Consider the following 15632-nt stretch of genomic DNA (forward strand, 5'->3'; position numbering starts at 1 on the left):
GTAAGTAAATAGCGTAAAAATCAAAATAAGGCACTTAAAAATATCAGCTCTTAATTCTCAGCTCAAACTAAGATAATCAACATTTTTTTTTCGACATTTTTATGACACATATTCTTAGCAAACTTAAAGGAAGATTTAGCAATCAGTGCTACATGCTATGAAGTATATTTCATACGAGTGATACGACTTCCATGAGATCATTACATACAAAGAGTAAACGTGAAGGACATGCTACCACAGTACCACCCATTATAAGCGAAATATGTACATTTGTCAATATGTATGTCAAATGACATTGACAAAGGCTAAGCTAAACAAAGTTTGCTAGTTCTAGGGAAATGGATAGAGCTGAGCAGTTTTTACAGCAAATTGGTCAAACCTCAAACACAAGCAGATACACATTACATTCAGTCTTGTTCTTCACGAAAAATTCCTCGACTAGCAACCAGCACAAATGATGCTTTCCAGTCTGCAAGCATAAAAGTAAACTCATTATCAGCAATTAAACACATAGCGTATAAGACAAACTTGGACAAACTTTCAATTAACACCAGACATTGATGATCATAAAATTTCAGGAAAACTGAGAAAGACAAGCTTTTGAGCAGAAAAATGGATGAGGCGACATTGATGACATCAATTAATATAGCTACATAAGCAATCTTGCATCAGCTACCATAAGCCCTTAAACTAGCCACAAGAAAATAAAAAAGAAAGCAAAGAAGCTGCACAATCTGCACCAAAAATTTGAAATGTAGTCAAAAAGAAGAAAATATTGTGATGAGCATTGACATTTGTAGATGCATTTGGTAATTAAATACAACGAAGCAATATGCAACCAGAAGGACAAATGCAACACTAGTTCCGTTGGATTTGAGTACTTTCACTTTTTTACCAAATGAGCAGTCATTTTATCAGAAAGAATTAACTCTCAAAATTTCCTCCCCTTTCAACATAATGGTTAGTGTGCCCAGACAACAGACACCTTGCGCTTCCCCCCCCTCCCCTCTCTCTTTTTCTCTCTTCCCCTTCACCCATAGTCCCCAACCCGGAAGCAAACAATATCTATAATATCAAAATTGAAAGAAGAGCTCATTAATATATGAACATGAGTGCCAAAAAAATCAAATCACTGAACTGAAACAAATAGTAAAAAGTACATATGCTGACCAAAATGCTTAATTAAGCGACTTATGCCCTTGATACATAAACAAATATGCATCTATGCCAGGCAGCATAAAGATATATTCACCTTCTAACTAGTTATCTGGAGCTCCAAGTGAAGAAAGATTTGGTAACTCAATATAGTCAAAATCATCTGTTATTCCAGCCTGCAGCACAAAGGAAAACATCATAGAATATTATTTGTAGAACAAAGCTGTCAAAACGACAAGCAAAAATCCTATCATTTATACTTTTAAGTTTTATAGCTTTTGAAGTTGCAAGTCAAAGCAGCAAAGATGGTCACAGGCAATCAATATAGTACTATTAAATAGATGCACGTAGTCAAAATTCAAAAATTGAGTAAATTAAAAACGATACCTCCTGGTACATGTGTTCAAGTTGTTCTTTAGCCTGTGGAAAATTGTTAGCACACCATTGCCGCAACGTGAAAATATTATCTGTGCATTGATTATGAGAGGGGTTAAAAACACAGGCAGCAACTAGTAAAATCTATCTATAGCATTATAAAGGAAAATAACGGGTTCAAACCTGTCCATCTGTTGGCAGCTGAGTATGAAACTTCTATAGCTTTTTCTGCCACAGGCAACATTGACAGTTCAGAAATCAGTCATTTCTGAATGGATATCAGCTAACTAATTTACCAGCAAGATCAGAAGACAAAACAGAGATAGAGCAAGAGTATTCTCTTCAGAACTACACAGTTGAACATAGAGAAGAAGAATATATGTTCCTTACTCATTGTCTCAAAAGCAGCAGGATCATTATCTGCATACTGGGCCAGTTCCTCCTATTGAAAATAATTATCAGATAGTGTTATCAAAATCACAAAAAAAAAAGAAACTTCCTTTTACCAATGCACTGTGACAAACTAGGACAAACCAACCTTCAGTTCATTGTGCTTCAGCTGAACAGATTTTAACTCGCTTAAAGCCTCATCTCTCTCATCCTTAAAAATTCAAATTGCATATTAAGGCATTGAATGTCATTAATACAGCCAAAACATTATTACAGCTCAATGATAAAGCTAATGACTGACAGATTCTTCGCGTCCTTTCTTCAGGGCAGCGCACTGTTCCACCAATTCACCATAGTGCTTCTTGCTGGCATGAAGATCAGATTCTAGTTTACGAGACACATTCCTAAGCTGTCAAACCATAAATTCAGATTATATTGTTGAACCAAGTCACATGTTCCCTAAATTTCTAAAAGTTCAACTTAAGATCCATTGTAAAATGCATTACAAATGATTACCTGATTCCCAGCAGTGCTAGGAAGACTCCAGAAGTAAATCTAGCAAAAGAAAGATGGTCAGCCAATCATGCTTTAATGTAGCCGGGAAAAATAACTAAGTCAAACATGATAATGCTATTCGTTGTCACAGCATGGCAAGTCATGTCATTATTCTGAGTACATAAGTAAATCACTTTCAAGTTAAGACATTCTTACAGAGCTTCCAATCTTGTCCTTCAAGACAAGGTCATCATCCACAAGACTTTGGATAACATCTTTCACTGATTGACTAATGACACCTTTCTTTGGCCCCATCTTTTCAAGTTCCTTAAGCTGAAATTAACAACAGCAAAATCATTCAAAGTGCAGGTTAATATAATGGACGAATGTCTTGAAAAGCATACAGATAACTAAGCTTGAGGAAGACAGTAGTAGCTCAACCATATAGAACCTAGCTTAAGCGAGGATTGTAGCATGTTAAGTTGCTTCTTTATTGCTGCTAACATTACCCCCTAGTTATAAGCATAACAATGGTCCACACTTTTGCATTGTTTTAAATCCAAATATCATAAAAGAGGATGTAAGAGACAATACAAAACAGATGATTTGCACTTACAAGGTAGAAATCTTGTGAGTCATAAAATATCTGAAGCATTTTCTCACGCTTCTCTTCAAGTGAAAGACCTCTCTTCTTGGACTGCCACCGCCATTTTGACAATAAACGATAAGAGTTCTCGTAAATACTCAACTTAAAACAAGTAGCAGATTCTATTATTACTTGAAACAAAAAATTTATCGACAAAACAAACTTAAACAAGCTAATACAATGTAGTGAAAAGGATACAAAACAAGGCAAAATAACAGAATAATGATTGCAATATTGCATTACCCCGTTCTGATTAAATTCACAATTCAGATGTCTAGACTCTATAAGTCTATAATGCAAAATGGGTATCATAAAGGGACAATCAATAGTAATTAAACTCAACATGAACATTCCTGTCCCTCATCCTGTGATCCATCTATAACTCTTCATTCATTCTTATTATCCATGAAAATGTACCTCACTCCCCTGATCACATAATATGAGTGCGTAAAGAGGCTCGCAAACCTCAATTTTCCTTTCTTTCTATTTATTAATATATCTTGACACAGAAAATCCGAAGTCAAGTCCAGTTTATCAAAAGTTTCTCGCACCTTTTATTATCAAAATTTAAAGCGTGTAGCAATGTATGTCACATCATTGGCATCCATTTCAGCTCCAAAATGATATAGCTCAAGCACGGGTCATTGCCATATTTTGCAGCAAGAGTGTAGGACATAAGCACTCGTGATGCTTCGTACTCCATATTAGAGTATAACAGTGACAAGAAGATGAGGCAGTATATTGGCAACTTGACAAGTATCTCGTGTATTACCACGAGTACAAGTATAACTTATTAGTATGTCAGATGGAAAAGTCAAGGCATAACAAATTTATAAGTAGAGCAAAATGAAAACTCACCATGTTTGCAAAACACTATCAATGAATAATCACCCACAGAATCAACAGGGTTTCCAAAACCCTACAAAATCGAAATAATTCAAAAGTTTATCAATACATTCACAATACACTTGCAGAAAGCAGATTCAGAATTTTTTTCAGATGAAGAATAACAATCGAAATGGTATGCAGTTAATATAAAAGCCCAAAAAAATAAAATCAAAATGCTAACATAGGTGAAAACAATTCCAAAATCCAAAAAGGAAAAAATTAACGAGAACAATTTTGATATTTTGAAATATATATCATGCAATCAAACAAACTAATATCATATAACGCACAATTTTGGTCAATTTATCACAATTTCTCAGCAATTAGTACATTACTCCTCCAAATTAACCAACAAATCAATACATCAAAACAAAACCTGAAGATAAAACTTATATTTGTTTTGTAAAATATGTGAGTTTAGGGCTAAATATTGAACACAAAAAGGGAAATTTGACTAACCTTGGAAGAAAACCTAAAGAGAAAAGGAAATGGTGATTTTGTGAAGATGATGAGCTTGGTCTATTCTAGAAACAGTAGAAGTAGGGAGTACTATTTTCTGCACACAAGCCCAATAACCGCCTAATTCCGAATTTTTCAAAAACAGGCGGTGAGAAAAATAGAAAATCCCTCTTTCCTTTCCCACGAAGGGCTTTACGGAGAAAATACAAGTTTATCTTATTTGATGATTTCTTAAATAAATCAACAAAATCCCAGTCAACATGACATTTTCGTAAATAAGTCAACAACTGTTATTAATATGCAAGTCCCACAAATATAGACTTATTTACGAAAACATCGTGCTGACTTGGATGATTTGTTGGTATATTTACGAAATTGCCACTAGATAAACAAATTTCGTTTATCTCGAAGATCAATGGGGCATCCTCGGCTTTACGCCTTTACATGCTTCGAGGATTGGTTGACCTGTTTTTTGTTTTAAAAATCTCTAGTACTTAACTAAGTTTGGTGGAGGTGTTAGAAAACTCACCTTGTGATTTTGAATAAACTACTCCGTATTTATTAGACAGATTTACTCGTTTTCTTCCTTTTAACCCTCTTTTCATATTTATCTGACCAATGAAAGTAATAAAATTGTTCAATTCACTTCTATTTTGCACACTAGTGCCACCTACTTTGCCATCAATACTCAATAGTGTATTCTTATCCTCAGTTTAGAAGAACAAGTACGACGGCGGGTTGAATTAGATCTTCTGCATGTCGTCGGCGAATTGAGTGGGTGCAAAGTGTGGTACGGTAGTCGAGCATTTAATTTACTATGAAATTTAAGTGTAACATCTCAATTCGAATTAAGTTTGCTCACAAATGTCTTTCATACTATAAGGATTAGAAGTTAAGTTTCCTAGTGGACTATTGCAGCAGACAATGCCCACTTTAGAGTTCATGTTGGCTCTCATTTCATAGTCCACCGATGCCCTAGTATTGCACTCTTTATTCGAAGCAAATGGTCACCTTATCAAGAATTCAAGACAGATGTCCCCAGATATATGAAGAATAGGAAGCACTGACCTCTACGGCTCTATCCCTATTTCATTCAAGAGTTCCTATGATGTGGAGCAACAAATGACACCCATTTGAGAGTTTCAACCATCTCTCATTTGGCAGTCTACAATTGCTTAAGCGGTGCACTATTATTCAAAGCAAATGATTGTCCTTACTAACTATGTTAGTCCTTTTTTTTTTTTTTTTTTGACAACAGCAAGAATGATAGTCCTTTTGGGAGAAAGCCATTCACAGGGGCTAGTAGGAAGTGTTCAAGAATCATGTATTCAATTCTCCTCGATTTAAAAGAACAAGTACACTGGTGGGTTTAACTACTAGATCGTTTACAAGCTGTCAGGTGAATCGAGTGGGTGCAAAATGTAGTCGAGTGCATAGGGTTGTTCGCAAATATCTTTTTATGGACTATTTTGTACTACAGTTTATTGTAGTTTTATATTATTTTTCTTTACTTGGTTTCAAATAAAAAAAAAATTATCTTCTTTACGTATTATCTTTGTTCCAAAAAAAAAAGCCTAATTTTTTTTGAAAGAAAATATAGCCAAGATCCAATTCCGCCAAAGTAATAACGTCATGGGGAAAGGACCCAAACGAACAAGCTAAAGGGGGTGTTTGGTTAATGTATTTTGTGGATTGGAAACGGATTCGAACCGATACCGTTACCGTGTGTTTGGTTAAAGAGCATGATAGCAATTACCATTACCTAAGAATAATGGTTACCCCTTCTTTGTTACGTACTTCTTGAAATCTTAGGGTAACAAATACCTTTACCATCCTTTTAACAAATACCATTTCCATGATTAAAACAAATAAATGAAAAGGTAATAGCTAAATGATTCCTTCCCCTAGGGGTGTCCATTCGGTTTTCGGTTTGGATTTAGCCCAAATCCAATCCAATCCGAACTAAATTTCGGTTTTTAGTTTTCAAATCCAATCCGATCCGAATTACTTACCAAATCCGATCCGATCCAATCCGAATTATAATTCGGTTATTTAGATTCAATCCGAAAATCCGAATTAAAATACATTGCTAAATTTTTTGGGTCTAATGCAATTACAAAAATAAAATTGCAATAATAAAATTCAATTCTTGAAAGTATAGTAGTACATGATTTATACAAGAGTTGAAAACATAGGCTACATTATTAATATTATTATAATCACGAATATAGTTTAACATGATTAATATTAACAATATTTTTTTTGTAAAATAACGCTTTCATAATTCAGTTATTTCGGTTTTTTTGATCCGAACAAGGTCAATCCGATCCGAAAATCCGAATTTTCAAAAAAATTCAATCCGATCCAAATTGATAATTCGGTTTGGATTGGATTGGATTTCAGTTTTTATCCGAATAATGGACACCCCTACCTCCCCCCATCTCTGTTTGTTTCCTTTCCACTTTGATTCCATTTTCCGCACCAAACGCCCCATTAGAGTTATTATCGGCTTCCCACCTTACCATTAGGTGAGCCTTTTTTTTTTTTTTTTTTTTTTTTTTTTTTTTTTTTTTGTGTAAAACAGAGTTGAATTACAAAACAAATATCAATATAATTCCATAAAAATAGAATTAAAAAAATATCATAATGCTAATGATAAATTATCCAATTACCTGCCGCCTTATTAGTTGACATTGACATCAACTACCACTCTCTCCCCCTTTTCTCATCCCAATCTCAACAGAAGACCACCGAAGAACTTCCCACCAACACGCAAAAAGTCTTCTTCTTTCTTCTTCCAATTCCTCTTAAATCTTCCCCCTATTTCCCCCAATTTTCTCTCTCCTAGGGTTTACAATTTACCCCCTTTAATGGCGGCAACATCTTCGACCTCCTTGTCCCCGCCACCGTCGGCCGACGAAGGTCCGTCGACTTCCTCGACGACGTCGTCCGGTTTTCCGACGAGGTTGCCGGAAGTTTTTTCCGATGAGGAGAGAGAAGTGGAGTCTTCGCCGGAGCTTATTCGGCAGCAATCGAGTATGTCGTATCGTGTTCGGCCTGTGCAGCGTCGGTTGTCGTCGTCGCCGGGGATGGAGGACCCGCCTGCTGATGATACTTTGTCTTGTGTTATTGTTATTCTAACTTTTTGGTTCTTTGGTAATTCCTCTTTTCCTTTTACTTGTTATTAATTCATTAGTTGGTTTGTTTGATGTTGTTACTTGTGCTGTTTTTGTGTATGATTAGGTTGAATTTCAATTGTGATTTTGGATTGTTGTGTTGTTGATACTGTTTTACTTTTTTGAAGCATTGCATTGTTGAGCAATGGCAATTTAGCTCGTAATCCTGGAAAAGTTACTTGATTTGGTTTTTGATTATTATTTTTGTTTGGAAGAGGGTAAAAAACATGGGATAGCAATTAGAAATGACAGAAGAAATCAACCGAGGACTGTATGTTCTTGAAAAATTTGAAGGGCTAGTCGCCTAGTCGAGGAAGAATTTGATGAAGTTATCCTGTATCAAACTAGAGTAGGAAAGTGTAGGATTTCTACAGAACTTTAAATAAGGCAACTAGGATTCTGTATAGTGTAGACTCTAGGATTTTGGCAAGTATTCATTCACCGAGTCAATCAATCAATGCCTTTATCCCATAAGTGGGGTCGGTTACATGAACCAAAAGTGATTATTCCGTATGGTCATCCACAAATATCTTCCTCCTTTATCCCTTACAATCAAATACCTCATTCATGCAAGTCATGATAACAAAATTCAAGAAGCATGGTAAAAGAGTTAAAAACATTACATTTAAGTTTGATGAGTTTCTTTCTTAATTTGGAAAGTAGGCCTTGAATAAAAAAAGAGATGCATCTTTGTCAATCAGAACTCAGAAGTATGTAAAGCCATGAGCTATAATAAGTCTGTATTGACCCTGCTTGTGGACCTGGCCTTGGGCTGGGTTTGCTTTCCAGGCACATGGAGTAGTCTCACTTGGACATAAGATGTATAATTAAACTGCCTTTCCTTGTCAGCCATATGAATTAGGCTCACTTAGATAGTTAGATGTAAGAGCTATAAGTTAAATTGCCGTTGCTTGCTAGACATAAAAAGTAGGCTCATCAAGAGGGCTATGATTCCATTTGTTTGTTTCTTTGAAAGAGGCACGAGTGTATGACAGGCGGAAAAGATTTTTTGATAGACTTTTTAAAGTTGCTCTTGTAGCTTGGAAAGAAGAGGATGAAATAAAGTTGGGCTTTCTAAAGGGTGATTTGGTGGTGCAGTTGGGTAGAAAGAAATAAATGGTTTTTGAGAGTATACCTCCCCCGGGGGGGGGGGGGGGGGGTGGGGGGTGGGGTGTGATATTTGGTGGTGCAGTTGGGTAGAAGGAAATAAATGTTTTTTGAGAGTATACCCGGGGGGGGGGGGGGGTGGTGGTGGTTATTTTGTATAGTTGAAGTCAAGAATAGGTTATGGTATTGAATGTTTGACAGTCTCCACACCTCCCTTAAACATTACTTAAAATTTTGCATGATGAATGAACAGCTTTAAACTTGAAGAGAGTAAATCGATGATCAGCAGTTTCTAAATTTAGCGTCAAAATTAATAATCTGTTTTTGATGCACATTTCCTTCCATCTTTTCATCTGTGTTTGTATCTGTTGCCAATATTTTCTGTTGTTTTGAGGAGGTTGGACTCAGTCATGCAGACTGAAATTCACAACCCCTGGTTTTATGTTATCTCATATGCTAATTGACCAAATGTCATCTTTCTTGCAGTGTCTATGACACTCATTATGGGTATTTTTGGATCGGAAAATTTACAAATTGGCCCATATAGCTCCATTCTGTTACGGGCTAACCCCTTATTTGTACATACTGTAAAGGTAAACATACATACAGAAGTGCATTTCTATATCGAAAAGAGATCTTATTGCTTTTCTATTTTTATTTTTGTCTCCCATGGAATGACTTCTGAATTCTGCTCAAGTGCATGCGCTGCAGAAATGGAGCTGCTTTTTTTTTTTTTTTTTGTTCCTTATGATTTTTTTGTTTGTGTATTATTAGGTGGAAACATCAAAGCATATGAAGGTTGCTCCTGTGCTTTATGGGTTCTATGAAAATCCTCCACTAGAGATCACTAAGATCTGGTCTGAATCTGTGAATGCTTCTATTAAACCGGAGTCTCACAAGGCACGGCCCTTTTTTTTCTTCTTCCGTTTGATTTAGTCCATTCTTCAACTTTTTGATACAACCAATTTTCGAGCTCCCCTCATCATTCTTTTAAGTTTTGGCTGTATGTCTGCTACTTTTGATTATTTGATTGACTTTATAATTTGCTTCGTTTTCTTTCATTCAACTTTCTAGGAATGGATATATTACTTGAATAAGGGGTCTCAGATCAATATATCGTTCAATGTGGAAAGCTCATCTTCTTTGTTGCTCGTAGTAGCAAAAGGTATGATTATATTTTCTGAGGTTTATTATACTTCTGGATTTTGCTACAAGAAATTTTCTGCATTAAACATACCCGTTGTTATCTTTGCAGTTCACTTTCTCATTTTTTAGTTTTGGTATCTGAGGGGAAATAAGGGGGAAAAAAAGTTTAGGGGAGGTATCGGCAGGAGTGGGGGTGGGTTAGAAGCTCCTCAAAGGGAAATACTATTTAGTTAGGATAAATCTCAGGGCATCACACCTTAAGATAGGGAAATAGAAAATGTGTTTGGGTAGAGAAGGCATAAAAGATTCAATTTTTGATCTCTTATGTTTCAGGGATTGAAGGACTTGCTGAGTGGCTGGAGGATCCTTCATATTCAGATGGCACTTTGTCATGGAATGTCATACGTGGTAAGATTTTGTTTTGCTTATACCGACATGCACTTACAAATCTGTATGGTTTAACCTTGACTTGCATGTTGAAGCTAGTCTTATGTTGATCAGCTCTTTTATTTCAGGAAGTGGTTCTATCACACAGGATATATCAAGATCTTACGACTATTATGTCGCTGTTGGAAATCTTAACTCTGAGGATGTGGAGGTATTTTTTTTCCTATTAATCTACTCTAAGGAAACATGGCCTTTTCTCTGTTGGTAGACATGGATTTTGTTGACTTGCTGCAGTAGAATTTTCTATATTTTCATCTAAATAAGGCTTAAACCTATGATAGTTTACATTGCTCTTAATTGCCTTGATTTGTAAGTCATTGACAGAGCGTAACCATTGAATACTAAGAGATTTGATTTGACAGCCTTAGCAATGTCATTCTGCCGTGCCAGTTGAGAAAGCCAGTGTACTGTACTGAAGCTTCACTTTTAGTCTTCTTCTTCTTCAAAAAAAAAAAAAAAAGCTTCACTTTTAGTTGTGACAAACAGCTGGTTACTTTCTCAAAGGAGAGAATGCAGTCATTGTTTGAAAAGTTTAATCACTGACCTAATTTGTCTCCGTATTCATACCCAAAGGCCTAAGCATAGGGCTTGTTCGGTATTGTTGACTTCATTGTTAGTTTCTAAGTTGTTGGTATTTAGAAATTACAATTTATGTGATATAGGCTGTGTACTTAAACTTAATCATACTTGTACTAATCATGTTAATTTTGAATATCGACTACAAAAAAGGGGAAACTACTTTTCCGGTTTCCATATTTTTGTGAAATTGGAAGCACAAACAAAAACGAACAAGCCCTTAGATATTTAAAATCACTAACCAAATTCCTGTGTCATGAATTTTCCCAACAAACAATGAAGGGTCAAATGTTCACATGCTAATATTCCTTTTGTTTAAGTATGAAGAATAGGTTAAATACTTATTCTGTGCACCTTTTGTATGAGGGGGATTTTAAATGCCAATAGTATTCCAAATTGATGCACATCCACTCTCAATCTTTAGATCTCTCCTAATCCAATGGCCCACATTGGTTATTGTGACACTGTGAGAGTGAAAATTTGTACAAGGACTTTGGAGTTATTTTAACATAATTAGAAAATTTATGTAGTCTTCATACAGTACTATGCTCAACTAGAAGTCAATATGCCAGATACATATTGTACTAAGAATGCCAGAAGTCAAAATGTCAGATATGTTTCGCTTCTTATCCTTACTAATTGAAAATATTACTGCTAGTTTTTGGCACGTACATACAAGTAAACATTCTATCCTGGCTTTGGTTTTAATGTTCTGCATCCACTGTATGTGATGACTTCCTCTTTGTGTCGCTTTTAGAGTAATGCTGATTTTTGGGATTGCTTTGCTGTCGTTTTTCTAAACAGGTTGAACTGAATCTCACAATATTATCTTCCATGCATAACACTGCATTTTCGTACTACAAGTGTAATTTGACTCAAGGTTGGTGCAATTTAAAGATTCCTTTCCCAGGTGGAAATGCTGCTTTGTTGACTACTCCAGGACCATTAGAGGTGAGGGCTTATTTTGTTACTTGTACTTATGTCTATGCAAGTGAGGGACACTGTCTTTGAGTAGCTTTCCTTCTCTATTATCCTTTTATAATTAATAGGTGTTCATGCGTATAGCACTCATTGTTTAGATGGCCGATTTAAGGAGTGCAAAGCCAACTGCTGAGAATATATAACAGACAACTAAATCATGTCAATTGTGGTAATAGCAACAGGCTAACAGAGAGTTAATGGGAACATTAGTATTATCAATAACTATAGTATTTATAGTAAGAAACATCTTCCCATTACTAATATGCACATGTATTCAATTTTGCTCAGCCTAAACCCTCGAGATTCTTAGTTTTGTCTCAAGTCTACATTACTCCAACTTAGAATTAATTAGGGTTGGCAGGAATAAAATATGTTCCATGAACCTGACTCTAGAAACATACCTCTAGATACTCTGGCTTTGGCTAGTTTGCTTCTTTCTTTATAGGCCTTGAATACAACAAGCTGTATTCACGTCATGCATTTCTGGATTGTGTTGAATTGTTGATTGTCGTGTTGATGTATGATTTTTCATGGAATGGTAATCTATAAGCTATTCAATTTATATTTTGTTCATATGGGTATGCTTGCAGGGTTTTGAAAACAGCAGAGAGTATGTCAAACTATCTTATGAACCGCGCTGGATGACTTATTTTCTCGGTATAGGTAGTATTCATCTTTTTCTTCTGTTGTCATAATAGAGATTGCTATGTGCTATAAGAATATGTTGACACTAAATTGTGTAATAAATGATAAATTTGACTATCTGTTCTATTGGCCTTTTCTTTTTTAAATAATAATGAAAATGTGAAGTTTAGAAAATTATAGCTTTTGTATATCCTTTAATTTAGGATCATTGTTCATAAACCAGAAGTAAGGGAATGGTCTTTTCTATCTATAGTAATATATAAAGTGAAAGGGGGTTTTGGGTGATAAATTTCACTTTCCCAAAATATCCCTTTCATCTTTTATAATTTTTAACCTCTATGATTTCATCAATTTATCAGAATAAGGTAGATAATATTTCGGGAAAAAAAAGAGAATCGAGCCATGCATGTAAATTTCTTATGATGCACACGCAATTTGCGTGTGTCTCATAGCTTGTTATAATGATTGAAAATGTGGAGTTTAGCAAATTTTGGCTTTTGGATATCCTTTATTGAGGATTATTGTTCATAAACCAAAAGAAAGAAATTTTGTAAATTAGTATTGCTGGAGTAAATCATAAATTCTGGTGCTTGTAAATGTAGGTGGGATGACTTCGATCATGTTATGGGCATTCAACTTCTTGAATAGAATCAGACGTAACATGGAAGAATCTACCGAAAACCAATCAGGAGACTTGGGATCGGAGAGAGCTCCCTTGTTGTCTCAGAAAGATGATGAAATCTCTAGCTTGGGTTCTTCATATGATTCTGGTTCACAAAATGATGATGAAGCCCAAGAGGACTTGGAAGAAGGATGTAGGCGACTGTGTGTTATTTGTTTTGATGCACCTAAAGATTGCTTTTTCATTCCTTGTGGCCACTGTGCCACTTGTTTTACTTGTGGGATAAGGTATATGCTCGTTTTTCTATGTTTTCCTGTTTGCTTTACTACATTTTTTTTGTGCTTATTGGAAAAGGTTAAGGGCTAATGTGAGACTGAGTGGGCTGGGAAGCTGGACCATTTCTTAATGTTGTTATGCGATCCTAGTTGTAAGCAACGAGCTAATTAAAGACTTAGCAAATCTGGGAGTCTGGGACCCTGTTTGCCATCTATCTGTGTTTGTGTTATTAGGCTAGTAAGCAGTCAGATAATGGAAGAGCAACTTATAAAGACAGATATAATAAAGAATATTATAACTTGGATGATAATCATATAAGTTGTACTTGGTATGATCTATATTTATGTCTCTAGGGTCAATAAAAGGGTAGAATGGCTAATTTGAGCTTCACCAATACCGTATTAGGTTGATTTTTTGTAAAAAAAAGGTTTTAGGTTTACTTTGTGATCAGGATTTTTGCGAGAACAGGGGGTGGGGGGGAGGGGGTGTGGCTCACAGTAAGAGCAATACTCGTTACTATGATCTCATTGCATTTTCATCTTTTGCTAGGGTATACTTACTGGATATGTGCTATCTGATTGTTTTTCATTCAGAAAATGAATTTTATTCTATGCTTTGTCCATTTTCTCAGAATCGCTGAAATTGCCGGTACTTGCCCTATTTGTCGACGCAAGATGAAAAAGGTTAGAAGAATATACACTGTCTAATGTGAGGAGTAACATGCAATCCCCCAGTTCTCCATCTCTCTCGAGGCTTGTAGCTGGACAGTTTGAGAGCTTATATTTTTAGCCTCTTATATTGCCATCGGTTGAGAATGCATCATTACTTATATAGGGCACTCTTGGGTGAATGGTCAGGCCTTCGTATTTTTTCTGGGTTAACCATTTACCATTTCTGTACTATTGCATTATAGTCCAGACATAAACAGATACATGTAAATCATTGTTGGGATCACTAGGCAGGGTGAAGAGTACAACTGCTTTTCAGTTGGCTTCTCTGGATAGTCTCAAGTCTTAACGTTCGCCTACTCCCTTGTAATTTTCTCTCCTCTTGTGTACAGATACCTGGATAGTATATTTATTGTATATGTCAAAAATTCAAAATGTACGCTCTTGTATTATTTCATTGTAAATCTATAGTATAATTGTCTATTGAGGCATGTCCCCTTAAAAAGATTCAAGGAGTAAGAAAGTTTAATGACAATCAATCAATCAATATCTTAATACTAAAAGCGAAACCAGTGATGACACATGTCATTCACTGGTTAAAAATTTTCCCTCCACTCTATAGCTTTCCTTTTTTAATTTTTTTTATTTGTCAATCCTTCATGAAATACATTCATAGCCTATAATATTTACTTTCCATTTGGGTGATTATATTTTTGTCATACACACTCAAACAAATTATTTTTATATGTATATATTTTACAGTAATTCATTTTATATGTATAAATATTGTAATTCACTATATAATTTATTAAAATCCGTGCATTGCACGGGACTTTAACTAGTTTTACATTAAGAGACTGCCCTAACTTGACATTTATCGCTGCAAAATTGTTGATGGGTGAGTAATCGGAATAGGAGATGGATCTACGGTTTCGATTCAAGGTGATCAGAAAAGGGGTACTCCCTCCGTTTTTAAACAATTGCTTCTCTTCCCTTTTGCGTACGTTTAAAATGCTTGTTCCATTTTCATTTCTTTATTTGGAAACTTTTATAATAATTAATTCATTTCTCCAAGCTAGTGGACCAACATAAATAATATTGGGTTTTTCTAAACAATACCCCTGAAGTATTCACTTTTCCAAGCTGTGTCCACTCATTTTTAAAATTCCACGCTGTAACCCCAAATTACTTTTAGTGTGTACAATGTAACCCTCCACTAATTCTAAAGTTAACACCGTTAACTTTTGCTAAAAAATCTGTTAAAAAATTAAAGGAAATTCTCATTGGTAGCCATATAAAATTGGACATTCTCAATGGTAACAAATTTTTTTGCAAATTCTCTTAAATAGCATTAGTAATCTAAATATTCTCTAACATAGCATTGTTTTACTAATTCTGACCTGAATAACCTAAAATCACTAATCGGGGTTAAATAATCATGTGTAAGTTACTAAACCACCCCCAAACCACCAAGCCACCTCCTCCAATCCCCACCGCTGAAACAGCTTGCTGCCATTCTCTTTCCTACCGAACAACCTAGCCACATCTCCCCTCCACCTCGAAACCCTTAACCATCCTTT

At 35.4% G+C, this 15632-nt stretch overlaps 2 protein-coding genes across 3 annotated transcripts; one reads left to right on the top strand and one right to left on the bottom strand.

The window, feature by feature from the left end:
* Positions 1 to 307: 307 nt before the first annotated feature.
* LOC145598978 (meiotic nuclear division protein 1 homolog) lies at positions 308 to 4520 on the bottom strand. Its single transcript, XM_081655377.1, has 12 exons — positions 4409 to 4520; positions 3920 to 3980; positions 3032 to 3112; positions 2632 to 2748; positions 2437 to 2475; positions 2222 to 2329; positions 2069 to 2131; positions 1921 to 1972; positions 1714 to 1758; positions 1543 to 1622; positions 1253 to 1331; positions 308 to 469 (listed from the first exon to the last, which is right to left on the bottom strand). Exons 2-11 carry the CDS (start codon positions 3920 to 3922, stop codon positions 1260 to 1262), a joined length of 660 nt encoding a protein of 219 aa, XP_081511503.1. The 5' UTR covers positions 3923 to 3980; positions 4409 to 4520; the 3' UTR covers positions 308 to 469; positions 1253 to 1259.
* Positions 4521 to 7114: 2594 nt separating this feature from the next.
* LOC145597714 (E3 ubiquitin-protein ligase APD2-like) lies at positions 7115 to 14535 on the top strand. Of its 2 annotated transcripts, none has more exons than XM_081653952.1 (10): positions 7115 to 7564; positions 9178 to 9284; positions 9466 to 9591; positions 9766 to 9856; positions 10171 to 10245; positions 10353 to 10435; positions 11665 to 11811; positions 12432 to 12498; positions 13089 to 13395; positions 14016 to 14535. In XM_081653952.1, the coding sequence occupies exons 1-10, from the start codon at positions 7279 to 7281 to the stop codon at positions 14089 to 14091; spliced, it is 1365 nt and encodes a 454-aa protein (XP_081510078.1). In that variant the 5' UTR covers positions 7115 to 7278; the 3' UTR covers positions 14092 to 14535. The 2 variants fall into 2 exon arrangements, with proteins under 2 accessions (XP_081510078.1, XP_081510079.1); XM_081653953.1 differs by having other exon boundaries at positions 7122 to 7564; positions 12432 to 12504.
* Positions 14536 to 15632: the final 1097 nt, after the last annotated feature.

This window comes from Chenopodium album, chromosome 20 (assembly GCF_948465745.1).
Source record: "Chenopodium album chromosome 20, dcCheAlbu1.1, whole genome shotgun sequence".
Taxonomy (NCBI): Eukaryota; Viridiplantae; Streptophyta; class Magnoliopsida; order Caryophyllales; family Amaranthaceae; genus Chenopodium; species Chenopodium album.